General features: G+C 39.6%; 1 protein-coding gene across 6 annotated transcripts in view; it reads left to right on the forward strand.

Moving 5' to 3' along the window:
* l(3)80Fg (dnaJ homolog subfamily C member 16 l(3)80Fg) overlaps positions 1 to 21,623 on the forward strand; it is a 154,452-nt gene that overhangs the window by 83,343 nt on the left and 49,486 nt on the right. For all 6 annotated transcript variants that reach the window (XR_012965710.1, XR_012965712.1, XR_012965711.1 and 3 more), the window contains exons 9-12: positions 7,877 to 8,084; positions 8,419 to 8,618; positions 12,631 to 12,707; positions 20,315 to 20,410. Coding sequence is in view for 3 of the 6 variants with exons in the window: in XM_076172811.1 (XP_076028926.1) it covers positions 7,877 to 8,084; positions 8,419 to 8,618; positions 12,631 to 12,707; positions 20,315 to 20,410 (581 nt within the window). In the remaining 3 variants the exon portion in view is untranslated. The remainder of the gene's footprint in view (positions 1 to 7,876; positions 8,085 to 8,418; positions 8,619 to 12,630; positions 12,708 to 20,314; positions 20,411 to 21,623) is intronic.

Below are 21,623 nucleotides of genomic sequence, written 5' to 3' on the forward strand. Positions count from 1 at the left end.
TAAACATTATTTTTGGATATAATTTTCTCGAACATTGTATCAAGGTTTGTTGTTTTATATCCTCCCAAGCTAGTGAAGCCATAAAAATAGCATCCTTAACATTAAACCCACATTGGAATTCGGAAATGCTACCGTCCTCAAAATAAACTAGTTTGCACATAATTCATTTTAAAGTTCTGAATCACTCCTTGATCCATGGGCTGGATCACACTTGTTATGTTTGGCCGTAAATACACAACAGAAATGTTTCCAATGCTCAATTCCTCAGCTGGTGGATGTGCTTTACTGTTGTTGAGTAGGAGAATAAATTTGCTGTCCTCTGGAAGTCCTTTCTTTTTCAAATTTTCTTTCACTGATGGAACAAACACATGTTTGAGCCAGTTCATGAATGTTTCTGAGTCCATACATACATTATTTTGTGGGCGATAATCTAATGGTAAGTATGTTAGATTTTTAGGGGCACATGAAGAATTGTCACCCCAGAACACCCATGTGAAGAATTGTCACCCCATGAGATCCCACATGAAGAATTGTCACCCCATGAGATCCCACCTGAAGAACTGTTACCCCATACGCTGAATATCAACAGTGGAATAAAGATTAGGTTAAGTTAGATTAGATTAGGTTAGATTAGGTTAGATTAGTTTAGGTTAGATTAGTTTATGTTAGGTTATGTTACATTATGTTAGATTAGGTTAGGTCAGGTCACGTTATGTTAGGTTGAATGAAGGTTATGATTATTGTCATCAACTTATACAAACGAAGAATCGTAAACCCAGGATGGCTCACATAAAAAATTGTCACCCTGTTGAAGTCTGGGGTGATGATTCTTCATGTGATTCGATTTTTAAAACAACGTGGCTTCCAGTATTTTCCAATGACACACAATTTGACTTTATGGGTCCCTGCCATACTCACACACAGTAACACTGTCAGTCTATCCTTGCTTTGTTTGTATCTTTTGGTGGCTTCCTCTGCTTCACTGGCTAGTGTAGATGTCGGTAGACAGCGTTAGAACAGGCTGGTCTCATCAAGCATTGTAGATCTGTTCCGGTTTCAAATCGTACTTGGCCACCAATTTTGCAAAACTATGTTTTGATTTCATATCTCTTCTTTTCTAAAGAGCTAACATTGCTATGCTAGCTCTTTAGAAAAGAAGAGATATGAAATCAAAACTTTATGGATACCCCCATCTAAGTGATAACTAGATTCTCACATTTAGTGTATTCCATTTGTAATAAGATGGTACACCTGAAACATGTTTGAAAGTAGAATTTGGCTATGGGTTCTCAGCATCAAAGTAGTGATTTATAAAAGTCTTCTAAGGAAAAGTGGAAGAATAAGAAGAAAGTAAATGCACTGACCGAGGATGGTGAAAGTTGACCAGAAAACAATGATAGACACTTGTTTTGTATCAGAGACAGTGGAAGTAAAGTAAAGAAAATTAAGTCCTTAATGTTAAAATCAATATTGTGGTGGGTTGTGATGGATATTGGTTCCTTTTGAAGTAGATAGGGGTGCTGGAGTTTCAATTCTGTTATGATTATGTTCAAAGGTTGAGATTACCAATACAGTACTGAAATAAACTGTTAAAGGCACTTGGGAATACTGATATAAGGGTTATAGGAAAAATAATTGGATCTGTAACATATATTGATTTTAGCACCAGGCATTGTTTTTATGTGGTAGAAAATGTAGATAACAACTTATGTGGAAAAGATATGATACCAAAGATTGGTATTAATTTAACCAGTTTGGATGAAAGTTGTCTTATGTTGAGTAATGTATTGGATAGTCGATCTCAACTGTAAAATTTGTTACAGATCCTAGTTTACCTGTAGCAAACGTGTTAGCTAAAGTTCATCTGAAAGAGGGAGCTATGCCCAAATTTCAGAAAGCATAAAATGTAGCAAGTAAATATATCTAACTGGTTGAAGAAGTGTTAGACAAGCTAGTATCTGACGGGGTCATAGAACCACTATACACTTTTTCCTATCCACTGTGTCTCTAACCCAATTTGCTTTTTCTTTGATTACTTGAACAATTGTGTCTTTGCATTTTCCTGTATCTATTGTACTATTTGTTTAAAATGAATTTCTTCATTTTCTCTGTTTTCATTCCATTTCTTGATCAGCAAATTTTCCTTCCTAAATTTTCTTCGGTTCTTTCAGACATTGCCTGTATTTAGTTATTTACCTCTTTTTTTTGAGTTCTCACTATTGGTAGTATCATTGATTTTCATCTTTTCATTTTCACATTTAACCTCCATTAGATCTTTTTTAATCCCTTTAGCTCATTATTTAGTTTGGAATTTATTTTCTTTAGTTCACATATCTCATTGTTAGCTTGAAAAAGGCCTTTTGTTGGACTTACAATCTCTTTCCTTAGTTCTATGAATTCTTTCTCTCACAATTTACTATTAATACTCTTCTCCCTTTCCATGTCTAAGATTCAACTTAAATTTCTTCTTTCGTACTTGCCAAAACCAGAAAAATTGTCTTCATTATACAGTTGGAACATCCTTGGTTTTTCATGGCCTTTATTTACATTTAATTTTGGTGTAGCACCACCAGAGGTCTCTGTATTTGATTTGACATTTGGCTCAAAATCATCGTTTTTATTTTCTTGCACTTTTTCTCATTAGACTGACTTAACACTCCCATTCAATACAAACCAGACCTCATGTTTTCCTTGCACTATTGAGAATTTTTAGTCTTATTCAGTAGCCTTTGGAGCTCTGGTTGAGAGGTGTTGACAGCTCAGAAGCTTGGAAGTGTGTGACAATGCATCAGCAAGGTCTTTGTCTTCATCTTGGGCAAAATGGATGTCAGTTGTGAACTGGGAGATAAAGTTGATGTGTTGTTGATGAAAGTGGTCATAATTGTTTTGTGATCTGTGTATATGTAAATTTTCATCCTTTAGTGAAATACCTGAACCACTTGACTGTCTAAGAAATAGTAAGAAACAATTTGTCGAAGATACTTTATTTACTCTCAGTGTTGTTGAAGTTCTTTGAAAAGAAAACAATGGGCTTCCAGACACCATTGATGTGCTGCTGCAGAACTCCATCAATATCTGCATTTGAGGCATCAGGGGTAGGGAAACCAAATGTGGTTATATTTTTGAGTGCTTCATTGGCTGCAATGAAGGCTGTGTCATTTTCTGAGTTCCAAGTGAATGTGATAGAATGCCCCCTTTTACAAGGCTTGATCTTGGAGTAGAGTGGCTGAAGGAGGAGGGTGCAGAAATGGAGCAGTTGTGGTAATTCAACCTTCCTAAGAACTGCTTGAGCTGGCATGGGATCATTGGCTTTAGAAACTCCTGAATGGCATCACATTGGGATGAAAAAGGGTTTGATACCTGAAGGGGTGACAGTATGAATAAGGAAGTTGACCTAAGGCATAACTCGAACTTGTCAACATTAATGTGGATTTTATAGTCTTGTAGTCAAGTGAAGACATGCTGGAGGTTCTGGTGGAACATATCAACATCAGGACTGGTGATGATTACATTATTGATATAGGTGAAACAAAAAGATAAGCCTCAAATGACTTCATCCATGAACCTCTCAAAGGTATTGGCAGAGTCCTTGAGTCTAAGTGGCATCCATATCTACTCAAACAGACTAAAAGTTGTGATGACAACTGTTTTTGGGATGTCCACTGGGTTGACTTGGATGTGACAGAAGACTTTGATGAGGCTGATAGTGAAGAAGATGGTACATACATACATATACCGAAGGCTTTTTTCCCCTTACAAGGGAGGTAGCCAAAAAAACAAAGGCATAAAGACCATTCCCACCTATTCCATCCCTAATACACTTCACTCCCCTCCACCCTCTATTCTCCCTCTTATCTTGGCACCTCCTGGATTATGGGTCATCTCTGCATTTTGTCCACTGTCCTGGGTCAGAAGCAGTATTGTAAGACATAGCACATCCACAGCAAGGCCGCTTCATAAAATCAGTGACCCCCCTCTCCGTCTTCCCATGCAGAAAGGGAGATGACGGGGAGAAATCCCTTCGGGTTGCATCAAAGTTTTCTCACACATACTACCTCACCCCCAATCCCCCACCCATTCCACCTCAAGCATCACAATATCATCTATATACAACCATTCTCCATTCACCCCTGTCTTCTGTCCTCTCCCGTCCTTCCTCTACAGACATTCCCCTCTTTGCTAAAGCCCCTTTTACCCCATCCATCCATCTCATCCTAGGTCGCCCCTCATGTTCACTCCCTCCACATCTGCCTTCCACACCTCTTTTACTAGTCTTTCTTCACTCATTACTCACATGTGTCCAAACCATCCCAACACTCTTTCATCAACCCTATCTCCCAACTCCCTTACCACTCCTGTTCTCCTCATCTCATTTCTCACTCTATCCAGCCTAATAACCCCTATCGTACTTCTCAGGCACCTCATCTCAAACACATTCAAACCCCTCTCTTCCTCTCTTTATATTCCATATTTCTGGCTCATACAGTGCTGTCAGCACAATCACTCCTTCATACAATCTCCTCTTATCATTCATTCCCAAATGTCTATTTCTCATTACACTTTTTAATCCACCAAGGCACCTACTCGCTTCTCTCAATCTACATTCTACCTCCACCCCCACTCCTCCCTTTCCTGCCACATTTCCACCCAAGTACCTAAAACTATCCACTTCCTCCAGTCTCTCTCCCTTAATGCTCACTTCCAGTCTGCTGTCACTTTCACCCCTTGTACATCTCATCACCTTACTTTTACCCACATTTATCTTCAACTTTCTTCTTTCACACACTTTCCCAAACTCTGTCACTAACTTCCTCAATCCCTCCTCTGATCCTGCTACAAGCACAGTGTCATCCACAAACAACAGCTGGCTCACTTTTCTCCATTTCCTTTAACCATCTCCAATCCCTGACCCACCACCCCATCCATATATAAGTTGAACAGCCAGGGTGACATAACACATCCCTGATGAAGTCCCACCTTTACCTCAAATCACTCACTTTCTCCATTTCTAATCCTGACACACGTTCTACTACTCTCATAAAAACTCTTGACTGCTCCTAAAAGCTTTCCTCCTATCCCGTATATCTGCAAAACCTCCCACAGTGCCCTCCTGTCTACCCTGTCATAAGCCTTTTCCATATCCATAAAAGCCCAAAAAACATCCTTCCCCTTTCCTATAGCTTTCTCACATATCTGTCTTACCACAAAAATCTGATCTACACAACCTTTACCTGTCCTAAATCCACACTGTTCCTCACCAATTACTCCCTCTGTTCCTCTCCTAATCCCCTCAATCAAGATCCTCCCATAAGCCTTCCCAACTACACTTAACAAGCTAATCCCTCTGAAACTACTACACTCACGCTTGTCCCCTTTTCCCTTGTAAAGTGGAACTATACAGGCTCTCTTCCAGTCCTCTGGCACTCTACCCTGTCTTAAACAAACATTAAACAATCTTAACAGCCAGTCCACTATCACTGGTAGGTCCTGTAAATTGTGATGAGAATTCCTGGATGGTGGGCACAGGGTACCCGTCTGTGATGGTCTGCAAATCTAATGCATGGTATGATGTCACTGTTCTTTTTGGAGATGATGTGGAGTGTAGATGACCAGTTGTTTGAGCTTGATGATTCCTTTGCATGTGAGAGACTTAAACTTGGCTTTAGTTTGAGGCATTCAGGAGCTAAATGATGAGCCTTCACATGGGTCAGAGTTCCAATTGTCTCAATATGGTATATTGAATGGTGCTTGCTGCTGGAGTATGGATAGCTGTGTCAGTGTTGAGAAGGACTTAAGGTGGGAGACAAACTTATTGTTTGAACTGATAGTGGACTGCTTTCACCAGCTATTGGTCTGCCAGTGGATGAAAATGATGTAAGAAGGAGCTTGCAATTTTTTATGTTGTTCAGAAGATTGAAACAAGTAAAAAAAATCAGGGCCAAGAATTATTTGTGAAAATGCTGGAACATAGAATGTCCACTTTGAAGACTGGTGAAGTTTGAGAATCATCTGAAGCATCTGCCTCTTGAGAGTAGATATCTTGGTTCTGTTAGCTGTATAGAGGTACGAGGTTGGCAGTGACTGGCTTCCTATGGCAGGCAGGACACTAACTTCAGCTCTGGTATCAGTGAGAAAGTTAGGGTTTGAAAATAAATGAAAGATGTGGAACTGCTTTGATATATGTCAGCAAACATTGTTAGTGTCTGCCAGTCTTGTGTAATTGTGGGAATTGGAAATTACATGGCTGTGTGCACTTCTCAGCATCATGTTCAAGCCAGGTGTGGTAGTAGCAGATGCCAGGTATGTGTCTGGGCCTTCCTCTTGATGTGGAGCAGTGACAGTGTTATTGTGATGATGGGGAGTGTCAGCTGTGGGAGCTGTTAAGCTGCTTTTGGAAAGCACTAACCCAAAAAGCAAGTAGGGAGATAAGTGTAGCCAATTTTGGTGTTTTGGAAGTCTTGTTGACATTTGATACAGTAGGATGTTTAGCTGGGACAGAAACCATGAAATCATCTGAGAGTTTAACTAGTTTGTCCAGCAAAAGCTTGCTCTTGATACTGAAGAAGTTGTGCTGGATGGCAGGCATTAGATGTTGGTAGAAGAGGTGGCTGAATGAGCCTTGGTTGAATGATATGTACTTTTCTCTGAGTAGTCTCTTTGTGTGGCTCAGCAAGTAAGGTAGCTTCTTGTTGCCAAGCTCTTTTGACATCAGCTCCTGGAAGAGGTGGACAAGAACAGCTGAGTTCAGTTCCTGGTATGCAGATAAGGGGGCTTTGGAGATGGTGTCTGAGACATGGAAAAGGACTTCATGTGACAGAAGGCTGCTGGGATGGGTGAACTTCATTAGGCTGATGGTGATGTGGTTTGCTTCGAAGTTGCACTTGATGATAGCGAACCACTATGATTGGTCATGGGTGGAGAAGGAGGGTGCACGTAAGGCACTCACAGCCTATGTGTGTTCGTCTGTCATTCTGGTGTGGTTGATGTGTAGATGATGGTGTTAATGGGCTGGTAAGTGGGCCAGGGCTGTGGAGAGAGCTGGCATAGTGGGTTGGGCCAGGGTAACTGGGCAGGCTGAGGTAGCAGAGTGGTAGGGTTGGAATGAGCTAGCTGGGAGTCACTCCAGAAGGTCACCAATTTGTTGTGATACTCCTAGCAAGCCAAAAATCAGGCTATGAAACCTAGCACTGTGGATCACTTAGTTGACATTTTGCTAAATCTGGAGGAAGTTTCTAACAAGCCAAAAACTGAGCTTTTGGGCTCAGCACTTTGGGTCACTAACAAAACAAACTGTAGTTAGTACTTGAACAATCACAATATAGGCAAAGGCAGTAAGATACTGCAGTATGAGTCTTTAATCACCTTAGGACTCCTGTGACCTATTTTCCCTTTTCCCCTTTTTCTCTGGTGTGAGTTTATTGATGTATTCATACAGAAATTGACTAGAAAATTTCATAGTAATATTAATGTAGACAAATGAATAAAGTGAAAGCCTTTGGTGATAGATAAGGTTGCTTATGTGATTATTATGGATTTCTTTACAAAAATAGAATATAAATGATGATTGTTGAAAAGGAATATTATTTGCATAAAGTATATTTACAAAGAGATGTATCACATCAATTGTAGGAATAATTTGAATATAACCTATTGTATAAGGTTGTCACTGCAACTCCATGGTTCCATGATAGTCTTTCAATTAGGTGTGATACTGTCCCAAAGAAGGAAATTAAGTGCAGGTGAATTATCAGTGACCAAGTAAGAATACAAATATGTCTCTTTAAAGGTCTTGCCAATACTAATTATCCATTTATTTTATTTTTCTTGCTGATAGAGGTATGCTGATCTTACTTAGAATCACATTTTTGCATTTCAGGCAGTATTTGACAGCTTGTGTCCAGTGGAGTCCATGCGAGCAAGACGTCGTCTTTGTGTTGTCTTAGTTACAGAAGATAATCCTGCACATGAACCTAGCCGACAGGCACTGCGTGATTTTGCTACAGGTGTGGGTGCAAGGGAAAGGGTCAGATACACATACATTTTCAGGGAGAAGCAGATTGAATTTATCAATGCTCTAACTGAAGGTAAGTGAAAGAATGTACAGAATTTTAGATTACATTGGTTTGAAATTTAACAAGACTTTGCAAGTAGTGTCTCGTATGAAAGATACAGTAATCTTTCCCATATCCAGACTGATATAGGTGCAGGATGTTCAGATTTGGGGAGTATTCAGTTACACAAGGTATAAAAGTTGTCTACAATATACATAAATCTTGTAATAATGGGGTTCAGAAAAAAGGCTGTTGAGATTACTATAATTTGAAGACAGATATTCACTGTAATTTTGTCCAGCTATGTTTCACATTTAATTTTCATCTAAGATGATTTGTTTATTGATAAGAAATATCTCATACTCAGGCTCAGAAAGTCTGTCTGACACCGTGTTCCATATTGTCATCCTTTGGAGAAAGGATACAAATCACCTGAAATATGAATGGCTTGCGGGTGGTTGGGATTTGGATCCTGAGAAATACAATGGAACTCGGGAAGCCTTACGCTCTACAATTAACCGTCTTCTCCATTCAAATGAACCAATGCCCTATGAAACCATTGTGCAGGTAAGATTATTCTTTATTCATACTAATACAAAGCTAAGAAGTGAGGAATGTGATCTGTATTTAACTATTTACCTATTTATATATCTATATACAAAGGGCTTTTCCCCCCTTGTATAGGAAGTAGCAAAGTCATAGTGCACATACTCACTCCCACCCATTTCACTCCCATCCACCACCCTCTCCTCCTTCTCATCTTAGCTCCTCTTGGATGAAGGGTCATCCTTGTTTCCTGTTTACCTCATCTACCTAATTATAGTATATGGGAATGGAGCAATGTTTTTTGGGTCCTAGCTCCTACTCCCCAATTTATCTATACCATGTATAGATCCAACTTAGTCTGTATCTTTGATTTCCAATTATCGTAAATAGATTTGAGTTCATGTATTGTTCCAGTTTGGGCTATATCACCTTCTAAGCTATTCCAAGTATTTATGCATCTGTATGGAAAACTGTATTTCTTCATATGCTGTAACTATGTAGTCTTCCCTAATTTGCTCTCATGACTTCTTAAAGCCCTCCTACCCTTAATCAAAGATCTCTTCTGTCAGTGAAATTTATACCCTTTAGTAATCTAATTACTGTAATTATATCACCTCTTTATCTTTAATTTTTCAAAGTTGGCAGATCCGGTGCATTTTAGTTTTACCTCGTATCATTTGTCTGCTAGGCTGGAAACTAGTTTGGTTGTTGTTCTCTGGCTGAGGAATCCCATCCCCCTGAGGAACGCCATAGCTACAAAGGGGTTAATTATAGGTTGTGTTGTTGGCATGTGCAATTATGTACAATGGAGTTCTCTATAATCTGTTGTGTAGTATGGGGTGAAGTGTTAAATCTGTGATGTGGTCATCCAGGCTCCTCTGGTAGCTTAGAAGGGCTGGATGGTGACCACACCACATCAAGGTCAGGTGGACTCTGTCCTCTCTGGGGAGAGAGGGTAGAGAGTGATGGATATCACATGGTTGGGTATGTAGCATTGTGTTGTCTTTCAGTCTGTTGATGGAGTAGTGAGCAATATGATTATGGATATGCTACTGGAGGTGGGTCTCTAGTGGTTGTGGAGGAAGAGAGTATTTGTTTGTGATAAAGGTATTTGGGTGTTGTTTTGAAATTTTGTAGCATGAATGGGTGTTCTATCCTGTTTTGTAGTGGGTGGGCTGTGTTTGTGAAGGCTGTGGCAAGCATTTGTTTGTCTCTCATGTCAAGGTCTTGTTGACTGAGGACTTTAGTTTCCTGGTGTAGATGGTCTGTAGTTGTTGTATTTGTATAACATGTAATTGTTTTTAGGACTTTATTCTGTATAGTCTGTAGAATGTTGTGTGTCTTAGGTTAGGGGGCCATGTGGGGTTCACATAATTTATCACTAGGTGTACATATTGTTTGTATACTGTACATAAGAACATAAGGATGAAGAAGACTGCAAGAGACCATGAGGCCTACACTAGGCAGTTCCATGTTTATTACCACCTGTCATCCCCATCCATAAAGTTGTCTAACCATTTCTTAAAACAACTGATAGTTTCAGTGCTCACTGCATGGTTACTAAGTCTGTTCCATTTATTGACCACCCTATTAGTAAACCAATTCTTGCCTATTTCCTTCTTAAATCTAAATTTGTCCAGTTTAAATCCTTGTTTGTTTCACCCTTGTTAAAGCCTTTGATCCACTTAAACACCTCTATTAGATCACCCCACACTCTGCATCTTCCCAGAGAGTGTAAGTTAAGGTGCCTAAGCCTCTCTTTGTAAGGTAAATTTCTGAGTCCATGTATCATTTTGGTCATTCTCCTCTGTACTGATTCTAATGAATTGATGTCCATTCTATAAGACGGAGACCAAAACTGTACCGCATAGTCAAGGATGGGTCTAACTAACGAATCCTGCCACCAGTGAAGTTGAACCAAGGGCATGGTTCATTAGATTCCATGCTACAAAGCCCTCTGTGAGGGGCACCATCCTAGCCTCCCGATAGGTGGGGAGTGTGTGACGTTAAACCATATCATCATCATCATCGTATATTGAATAAGTTGACAGTAAATATTTTTATGTATATACATATCTATTATATATATTACATTAAAATGTATTAGTTACTCGCCAAGTGGTCCTTTTCATAATGTTGGATGGTGTTGTTCACAACATATGGGTAGTGTTCGAGTGGAGTGGCTTCTTTGGAGGCGTGGAAAACAAGCTTAACCCCTTCCATACGGTGACGCCTACGTAGGCATCATGAGGAGCAAGTGGGTACGCGAGGCTGCCATATCGGCGTCTTGATTATATTTATTGTAGTTGTACCTGCGTGACCCCCATACTCTGTAAACTGGCTTCATCATATTTTCTATGGTTATCAAAATTCACAGCTGAAAGAGAATGAGCATTACAGGGGTTACTTTATCTTTTATAATGCAAGTATTATGATGCAACATCGCACGTCTGGCAGCTAATGCTGCCCGCGAGATTTTGGCCCGGAGTGAAGAGGTTAAGTTCTTGTCTTTATTCGAGTGAATATCTCCCGCTCTCCAAAGAGGAACGGTTCATTATATACATCAATCCGGCAAGGTTGCCGACAAGGGAAAAATATTTACTTGGTCGCTGTTTCCAGCAAGACTAGACATCGAAATTATTTAATTTACATACAGGGGCAACAAGAAATGATGATACATCACTTTGTATCATTTATATGTGTCCGAATGTGGACTGGTGAGAATAATAACCTAGTGGAAATTCATTGTCGAAGTGGCAATATCTTCATTAGCAGGAACCAAGGGTTTGGTGACAGCTGTGCGTGTCTGAGGTCATGACCCTGATAATTTGGAGTCTCATGACAATAGACTTGACCGCGACGCTTGACCTTTGGTGTCCGTCAGGTCTTGACTACCATCTTACACCCATTGGGGTGCAATGCATGTGCATGCGTATGCGCATACTCGTCTTGTGGATAAGAGCAGGTAGATGTAGGTAGAAAGGAGATTGCGTCGTTCTAGAAGTTCTCCAACAATAATTGAAGATTTTGCACTTTTACTGGTTTAAAGCCTCACTGCTGGGGTGTCATCACTTTGTTAAATTATTGCAGAGTGGTTTATTTTTATCAGGAATGAGTGCCTCTCCTCTGCTCAATGACAAAGCTTACCAAAAAGGTGTTTGATCCTATACAGGCGCGATCCCAGCTCCGTATGTTTCTCCTTTGCCAGCTATTTTCTTTTCCTCCTGAATTTCCCTCATCTTCTCTTCATTTCGAAGAAAGCATCTTGTCAGCTGTGGTGGTATTTGGTGGTGGAGATGGTGTTGACAGTGGAGGTGGTGACGCACGAGGAAATGGGATCCCTCCTCCAAGCCTCTCACGCCTTGCCCGCCTTCTAGCACAACTTTCATTCCACTTTTGGCTCAATTTTTTCATCTTTCACTTGGTTTTCCTCTTTATCGTGATGTAGTTGATGATTGGACATCTAGTAAGTGTAGTAATGTCCAGGAAATAAGGCAAACAGCGGCACAAGAACACAATATCGCCACAGTCAGTTAGGTGTTTATGCATCAATCTACGCTGATGTTTGATGGGTAACTTAGGCTTGAAGCGTGCTGTGCACACCAATGGAAGAGGAAGTCATGCTTATGCCAAACATACAAAAATATAGCCATTTCATGGTATTAGACAAGCGAAAACAAGACATATTTATAGATACTTAGGGCATATTCTTGCATGAGCCATTTAAATTTACATGCCTCCCAGGCCCTTTAAACTCCCTCCATTACGCTGAGGAGGAAAAAGTCATTCATATTTTGCTTTTAGGATGTTTATATTATTCAGATATGCCCATTTCTAAAATTCGATTTTTGGATGAAAATTTAATGATTCAAGGTGTTCAGTCCCTTAACAAGACTGTAACTTATCTTTACAGGAATATATTACTCCATCAGTTTTAGTGGCTGTAACCAAGATTTTTTTTTTCTAGGTGAGACTATTGAGTAGATATAAGCAGTGTTTTTATTGATTAATATATGTATTTATTTCTCTATAGGAACTTTTCGATGAACATGCTCAGGGAATCTTCTGGAAAATCATCAACAAAGTTGCTTTTGCACAAGAATATATAAGGTAAGGCTTGAGAATTATTTATTTTCTGTAGAAGGAATAAAATGGTCATTGTATATGATTAATGTTCACTTAAGTTTTAGACAATCTTTGGAAGTGTTCATGTATGATAATGGAGATTTAGGAGAGGAATAGGGAGTAATTGGTGAGGAGCAGTGGGGGTTTAGGAAAGGTAGAGAATGTGTGGATAAAACTGTTGTGGTAGGGCAGATTTATGAAAAGGCTTTGGTAAAAAGCTGTCTATCTATATACCAAAGTCTTTTCCCCCTTACCAGGAAGTTAGCCAAGTCAAAAGGCATATACCCACTCCCACCCATTCAACTCCCATCCACCACCCTTTCCCCCCTCTTTGTAAAAGACAAAAGTCCTTTGGGCCTTTATGGATTTGGTGAAGGCATCAGGGTAGACAGGAAGGGGTTGTGGGTTGTATTGAAGATATATGGAATTAGGGGAAAACTAAAGGGCAGTTAAGAGTTTTTATGAAAGTAGTAGAGCCTGTGTTAGGATTGGAAATTGAGAGAGTGAGTGGTTTGAGGTAAATGTAGGGCTATGTCAGGGCAGTGTCATGTCACCACATAGGATTTGATTGTGAGAATTAGGAGAGGAACGAAGGGAGTAATTGGTGAGAAGTGTGGGTTTAGCAAAGGTAGAGGATGTGTGGATCAAGTTTTTGTAGTAAGGCAGATTTGTGAGAAGGCTTTAGCAAAAGGCAAAGGATGTTTTTGGGCCTTTATGGATTTGGAGACAGCTTAAAACAAAGTAAATTGGAAACCGCCATGGGAGGCTTTGTGGATATGTGAGATTTCGGGAAACTGTTAAAGGCAGTCAAGAGTTTTTACATGATTAGTAGAACCTTTGTTAGGATTGGAAATGGAAAGAGTGAGTGGTCTGATGTATTGCCCTAGTTGTATTTCTGTGGTTGTATTATACGGGAAGGGAATTATGCTCATGGTGACCCATCTTTGTATCTTTCAGCATCAATTTTTTTCTTAAAATCTTGAATAGTGTTTGCACACACTGTTTCTTTATCTAAATTATTCCAGGTATGCACTCTGTGTGGGATTTTTTCAGATCTCTTCTATAGTTATCCTTTTTGATTGAAGCTAGTACCAAACCTTGCGGGACACCACTTATCATTTCTTTCCATTTTGAATATCTCTAATTACTACCCTCATTTTTCTCCCAGTCTGGAAGTCTTCCATCCATTCCAATAATTTTCCTCTGATGCCACCTATTGATTCTATTTTTCTTATTAGTTTCTTGTGTGTTACCTTATCAAATGCTTTTTGTAGGTTTAGATAGGTAAAGGTGGGGCTATGTATTTACCTATTTACCTAGTTGTATCTTACAGGAAGGGGAGCTGTGCTTGTGGTGTCCCATCTTTATATCTTGCAGTATCTAGTTTGCTCTTAAATTAGTGTGTGGTTATTGCACACACTATTGTTTTGTCCAGTTTGTTCGAACCATCTACCACTCTTTGTGGAAAACTTTTTTCCAGGTCTCTTCTATTACCTTCCTTTTTTAGTTTTTTTTTTTTTATGTCCTCTTGTGTTTCTCTTGTCCCAATTTAGTAGGTCCTTTCTGTCAAAGACTTCCGTGCCTTTCATGATTCTGTAAATGGTCCGTAGGTCGTCTCTTTCTCTTTTTTGTTCCAAAGTTGGCAATATCAATTTAGCCAGTCTCTCCTCATATGACAGGTTTGAAAGTGCTGGGGCCATTTTTGTGGTTGCTCTCTGGATTCTTTCAATTTTCTTTATATTCTTTTTGGTACTGGGTGACCATAGTGTCGCAGCATACTCCAGCCTAGGCCTTGTTATTGTGACTAATATTTTTTTTAACCATTTCTTCATCTAAATAGGTAACAGCCACCTTAATTGATCTAAGTAAGTTATAGGATTCTCCAACAATTTTATTTATTTATCAGGAGACAAGTCATTTGAGATAATTACTCCCAGGACTTTTTCAGATCTTTCTTCACTTCCTTTCTTCCAATTGTATAGTGTCCTGATATATATATATATATATATTTTTTTTTTTTTTTTTTTTTTATACTTTTCTTTTTCTTTTTCTTTTACTCAAGTCCATCATACTACATTTCTTAATGTTGAAGTCTACTTCCCACTTCTGACTCCATTTCCAAACCTTGTTTAGGTCTCTCTGTACTGATTCAAAATCAGTTTCAATTTTCACTTTCCTCAACAATTTAGCATTGTCTGCAAAGCTCATGTAACATTCTACATCTTCATCCATGTCATTCACATAAATAGTGAACATTATTGGAGCCAATACTGATCCTGTGGAACTCCAATAATCACCTCCCTACCTGAACACTTATCTCTGAGCACTACTCTCATTTTTCTACCATGTAGGAAATCATCCATCCAGTTTAGTAGGTTACCTTGTGTCTCTCCTATGTTTTCCAGTTTTAATATTTTTCTGTGTGGTACCGTTTGGGGTATTGGCTGCATGTTATAGTGGGTAAGTAGTGTGCAGCTGATACTTTAGGGTCTATATTGGGTGTCCCTATGGACCAGAGCCACACATCATTTTGTCTGCGATAGAGGAAATCTCTGTTCATAGAGAAATGATGATACTTTATTATACTGTGTCTCTCCCTCTGTTATGCTATCCCCCCACTCCTTGTTACTGTCCTGTACCATTTATCTGAATATTCATTTCCTTTATTTGCCTAACCCTGTTGTAGGGAAATGAATACTGCCATCAAGTCTTCCCGCTTTAGTTGTACGAAGTGATGAGAAGTGGGACAGGGATTAGGACTAGGCATCCTTCTCCCTGTAGCCCCAAAGGAGACATTCCTAAAAAAAATAAAGGCATAAAAGGGTCTAGGAGTTTTCCAACCAGTATCCTAAGGTTTGGGTCTTTTAATGTGCATGGATGTGATACAGATGAGAGTAAAATAGTAGAGAGAGGCAATATGTTTGAGAGAAGAAAGATGGATGTGTTAGCATTGAGTGAAACTAAGTTGAGAAGGAGGGGTGAGTGTGAGTTTGGGAGTGTAGTTGAGAGGTTCTCAGGAGTGAAGAAAGGATGAGGGAGAGAAGGGGTGGCTATACTAGTAAGTGAAGAAGTAGGTAAGCATGTAGTAGAGAGGAAAGAGGTTTCTTTTAGGTTAATGTGGCTGAAGGTGAAGCTGGGAAGGTAGATGTGGGTTTTTGTAAGTGCATATGGGCCTGGTAGTGTAGTGAGAAGAGTGTAGAGAAGAGGGAGGCTTTTTGGATGGATTTCAATGAGTGCATAGAGCAGTGGTTCTTAACCTTTTTTACTGCCCGTACCCCTTGGCATCTCTGAAAAAATTCTCGTACCCCCATCCAATTTAAATACAATGCAAACATATGAAAAGGATAGTGATACAAACCTTGCTTTGCTTTTTTCATGGAAAATATACAGTACCATTGCACTGGCTACCTTGTCTCGTACTCCCAGGTTCAAGGTTTCGTACCCCTTGGGGGTGCAGGTACCCCAGGTTAAGAACCACTGCCATAGAGGGATTAGGGAGAAATGTCATTGTAGTTGTATTGGGAGACCTAATTGCTAGGGTAGGAAATGAACCAATAGACGGAGTTGTTGGGAAGTGTGGAGTTCCAGGAAAAAATCATAGTTGAGAATTGATAGTGGAGATGTGTCTAGAGAGATGACAACAAATACAGTATTTAGGAAGAAAGTCAAGCATAAGTACACCTGGGAGAGGGTGGTAGATAGAGCGTTAATGGACTATATAGTGGTAACCAGGAGTATAGTAGGAAGAGTTAAGGATGTACATGTTCTAAGGGGAGAGAGTGGGGAAATATCAGATCATTTTTTGGTGGAAGTTAAGTTGAGAGTGAAGGATAGATGGAGAAAGAGGAAAAGGACAGAAGGTAGGGAGGTGCTTTGAGTGAACTACTTAAATGAGAAAGAAAAGGAGGAGTACAAGAAGAAGCTGAGAGAAGAGTGGGAGAGAGTGAAGGATAGAATAGAATTAAGAATGTAGGAGGAATGGGGATGGTTCAAGGAGGGAGTGACATGGTGTGCAAAGATGGTGTGTGGAACAAGGAGGACGGGAGGAAATAGAAGGGTAGTAAGTGGTGGGATGATGAAGCAAAGAAAGTAGTAGAAGAGAAGAAGCAAGCTTTCACAGATTGATTACAAAATAGGACAAGGGAATCATGAGAGGTACAAAGAAAAGAGAAGAGAAGTAAAGTATAAGATAAAGGAGACAAAGAGGAGAGCAGATGTGAAATGGGGTAAGAGTATGACAGAAAATTTTTAAAGTAATAAAAAAAGTGTTTTGAAAAGAAATTAAGAGAGGAAGAGGAGGCAAATCAAGTAGAGAAGAAAAGGTAAAAGGTGCAGATGTAGAGATGATAATGGAAGAGAAGGCAGTAAGAGGAAGATGGGCAGAGTGTTTTAGGGAGTTGCTAAATGTGAAGGAGGAAAGGGAGAGAAAAATAGTTGCAGCGGGAAGCGCTAAGAAAATGACTGTGATGAGTGAGGAAAATGGAGGAGAAATAATGAAAGATGAAGTGAAGGCAATTGTTGAGATGATGAGAGCAGGTAAGGCACCTGAGTTGGATGGATGTCATGCAGAATGTATGAAAAAAGGAGGTGGACTGGCTGGTGAGGTTATTTAATGTTTGATTAAGAGAGGGTAGAGTGCCGGAGGACTAGAGGAGTGCCTGTATAGTTTCACTTTACAAGAGAAAGGGGGACAAGTGTGAGTGTAGTAGTTTCAGAGGGATCAGCTTATTAAGTTTAGTTGGGAAGGCTCATGGGTCTTAATTGAGAGGATTGGGAGAGGAACAGAGGGAGTAATTTGTGAGGAACAATGTGTGTTTTGGACAGGTAGGGGTCATATAAGTCAGATTTTTGTGGTAAGACAGATACTTGAGAAAGCTATTTTTTGGGCTTTTATGGATATAGAAAAGGCTTATGACAGGGTAGACAGGAAGGCACTGTGGGAGGTATTGTAGATATATGGGATAGGAGGGAAACTGTTAAAAGCAGTCAAGAGTTTTTACAAGAGTAGTAGGGTGTGTGTTAAGAGTAGAAATGGAGAGAGTGAGTGGTTTGAGGTAATGGTGGGATTTCATCAGGGATGTATTATGTCACCCTGGCTGTTCAATTTATACGTGGATGGAATGGTGTAAGAGGTAAATTCAAGGGTAGTGGGCCTGGGATTGGAGATGGTTAAAGAAAATGGAGGAAGGTGGAAGATAAACCAGTTGTTGTTTGCTGACAACACTGCACTTGTAGCAGGATCAGAAGAGGGATTGAGGAAGTTAGTGACAAAGTTTGGGAAAGTGTGTGAAAGAAGGAAGTTGAAAATAACTGTGGGTAAAAGGTGATGAGATGTACAAGGGGAGAAAGTGGCAACAGACTGGAAGTGAGTATAAAGGGAGAGAGACTGGAGAAAGTGGATAGTTTTAGATACTTGGGTGCAAATGTGTCAGGAAAGGGAAGAGTGAAGGTGGAGGTAGAATGTAGATTGAGAGAAGCGAATAAATGTCTTGGTGGATTAAAAAGTGTAATGAGAAATAGATATTTGATGCTAAGAGGAGATTGTATGCTGACAGCACTGTATGGGGCAGAAACATGGAACATAAGTGAGGAAGAGAGAAGGAGTTTGAATGTTTTTGAGATGAGGTACCTGAGAAGTATGATAGGATAGGCTGGATAGAGTGAGAAATGAGGAGGTGAGGAGGAGAACAGGGGTGGAAAGGGAGTTGGGAGATAGGGTTGATGAAAGAGTATTGGGATGGTTTGGACACATGGAAAGAATGAGTGAAGAAAGACTGGTAAAAGAGATGTGGAAGGAGTGAACATGAGGGGACAACCTAGGATGAGATGATGGATGGGGTAAAAGGGACACTGGGAAAGAGGGGATTGTCTGTTGAAGAAGGACGGGAGAAGACAGAAGATAGAGGCGAATGGAGAATGAATGTGTATGGATGATGCTGTGATGCATGAGGGGGAGTGGATGGGGGATGGGGGTTGAGGGAGTATGTGTGAGAAATAAATTGGCGAATCCCGAAGGGATTTCTCCCCATCTTCTTTTCTGCAAAAGGGGACAGAGAGGGGCATCGCCGATTTAATGAAGTGGCCTTGCTGTGGATGTGCTGCCTTGCAACACTACTGACCCAGGGCAGTAGGTAAAATGCAGAGATGACCCATCATCCAGGAGATACCAAGATAAGAGGGAGGGAAGAGGGTGGATGGGAGTGGAGTATGTTAGGGATGGAATGGGTGGGAGTGGTTTTTATCCCTTTGTTTTTTTGGCTACCTCCCATGTAAGGGGGAAAAAAGCCTTTGGTATATGTATGTACTTTGTTGAAGGCTTTTTGTAAGTAGGAAAGCACAGTTAGCCCATCCATATATTCTTGATCATTTTTTAACAACTTTTGGCCACAGTGCTTGTAAGGGAGACCAGTCTGTAATTAGTTGGTTCTTCTTTGTTTCCTCCTGTATACATTGGTACAATGTTGGCATTTTTCCACTCCTTTGGTATTTTTCCTTCTTTGAGTGAGAAACTTATTATGTTGTATATTTTGTTCATTAATGCTTCTTTACATTCTTTTAGTATCCAATTTGTAATTCCATCTGGGCCATGTGATTTCCTAATGTCAAGGTTTGTTAATTGATCCATTATTTCTTTTTTGTGTTATTATTTCCCTCAAGGGGGGAAAATCACACTTCACTTCCTACGTCCCAGTGCTGTACTTTTTCTCTAGTGAAAACCGACTTGAAGTGATTGTTCATGACTTCAGCCATTTCTAAATCCTCTGTGTATTCAGGACAGTTTTTTAAATTGGTACAATACATGAATTTGAGGCTAAGTATGATAAGCTGGAGAATAAGAACAACAAGCATTGCTCCATTCCTGTATATTATAATTAGGTAAACACACACACACACACAAATACAATACAAGAATTTAAGAACAAACTTGATCATGCGAGATACAAAAATACAAGCATACCTCCCCTTCCCGTAAAATACAACTAGGTAAATACACACGCAGAAGAAATACTAGAGGACATGAGAAGAAACGTAAGAAAGACAGTTACAGAAGAGATCTGAAAAAGAATAGCTTCCCATACAGAGTGATAGATATCTGGAACATACTGAAAGAGGAAACAGTGAATGCAAAAACTATACATGACTTTAAGAAAAAAACTGGATGCGGAAAGATACAATAGCAGGTCACTACGAGCATAGCTCTCTTCTCGCAAAATACAACTAGGTAAATACAACTAGACAGAGAAGACATATTAAAGTGGGATAAAAGAAAAACAAGAAGACCTGAAAAGAAACTCAAAAAAGAAAGTTATAGAAGAGATCTGAAAAAAAAAAAAAAATTGTTTTCCACACAGTGGTGGATGTATGGAACAAATTGGACAAAACAATAGTGTGTGCAAAAACCATTAAAAGAATTTAAGAACAAACTAGATGCTGAGAGATACAAAGATCGATCACTACAAGCATAACTCCCCTTCCCATATAATACAGCCAGGTAAATACAACTAAGTAAATACACACACAAATACTATTATTTTAATGTTTTATCATCATGCTATCCATTGTAAGTAATAACACTTGTAAAACTCTTGCAGCCAGCGAGTCCACCAAGAGGATGTCCTCCCTGCCATGTCTGTGCTTGTCACCATCCTTTTCATCATTGCAGGTGGCTACATCATGTCCTACCTTGTGTAAGTATCATTCATGCCCATAGTTGAATGGTTTAGACTATTAATGAATATATGTGGTTATACATGGCTGTTGGGGGTTGGATTATAGGGGAATAGGAATGCCCAGTGCACTTGAATTACAGGAGCATAGGTACTAGTTTGTATGATAATGTTTTTTTTGTCAAGTTTATAAACACGAGTTCAACATAAAATCCCTGTGGCAAAGCACAAGGCTAAGAGATCTTTTGGTGTCTAAATGAAGTTGGGTTACCATTGATGTGTACCAGGTTGTTGTGGGCCATCAACATTGTAAAGAATACTCTGCATCTATCTTCAGAACATCAGCACCCTCACCATAGTATAGAGAAGCAGTCCCAAGGGTCTGGCATTTGGTCTCTGGACTCGGTCCAAGATCTCTCAGCTGACTGCATCATCCCTTTTTTCACATAAGGAGAGGGTAACTACTCCTCTTGTTGTCATATTTGCCAGGAACATAGAAACAGACCGTGGTAGAAACAGACCCATAATTTGTTGGCAGTGGTAGATGGAGAAAGAGGGATGCTCTTAGAAAAACAATGCCTTTTACTGACATGACTTAACATCAAGTAGGAAAGGAACTACATAGACAAGTTCCAAACATGAGAAGGGTCAACAGTTACAGCATGAGATCTACTAAGAGAAATCTAGATACATACATACAGTGAAACCTCACTTAATGAGCACCACACATAACAAGTGGTTCACATAACGAACAAAATAAAAAAAAAATTACTTGCTTAACAAGTGACTTTTCGCCTACTGAGCAACATATCTTGATTTGTATGCTTGATGCAGTCTCCTTTCTACCCAGTTAGCCATGAGTCAGGAGGAGCATCTTGTGACTCATGGCTAGCTTGTTCTTGTTTGCTTCTTGGCCAGTGTTGCCACTGCTTGAAATTTTCTACTAGATCTTGGGTTTTTACTTCGACCTTGGAATCTTGATTTTTTTTTTTTTTAAATCCAGTAAATCTTGTAGTTTTCAAGTAAGTCAGCAGATGAGTGCATAAAAAATATCCAGTATTACACCTCCAGCAAATTCAATTATAAAACCATGATTATCTATTATTTTGGACTATCCTAACACTTCTTCTGTGGCATTTCCTTAGTAAATGGCATGTTTTCAAGTTATGCATATTTTCTTTCTAGCCAATCATATGTAACCATGAATGTCATAGGACTCTGCCGATCAATGTTA

Source organism: Oratosquilla oratoria, chromosome 33 (assembly GCF_046742065.1).
Source record: "Oratosquilla oratoria isolate Oo_2021 chromosome 33, ASM4674206v1, whole genome shotgun sequence".
In the NCBI taxonomy this organism is placed as follows: Eukaryota; Metazoa; Arthropoda; class Malacostraca; order Stomatopoda; family Squillidae; genus Oratosquilla; species Oratosquilla oratoria.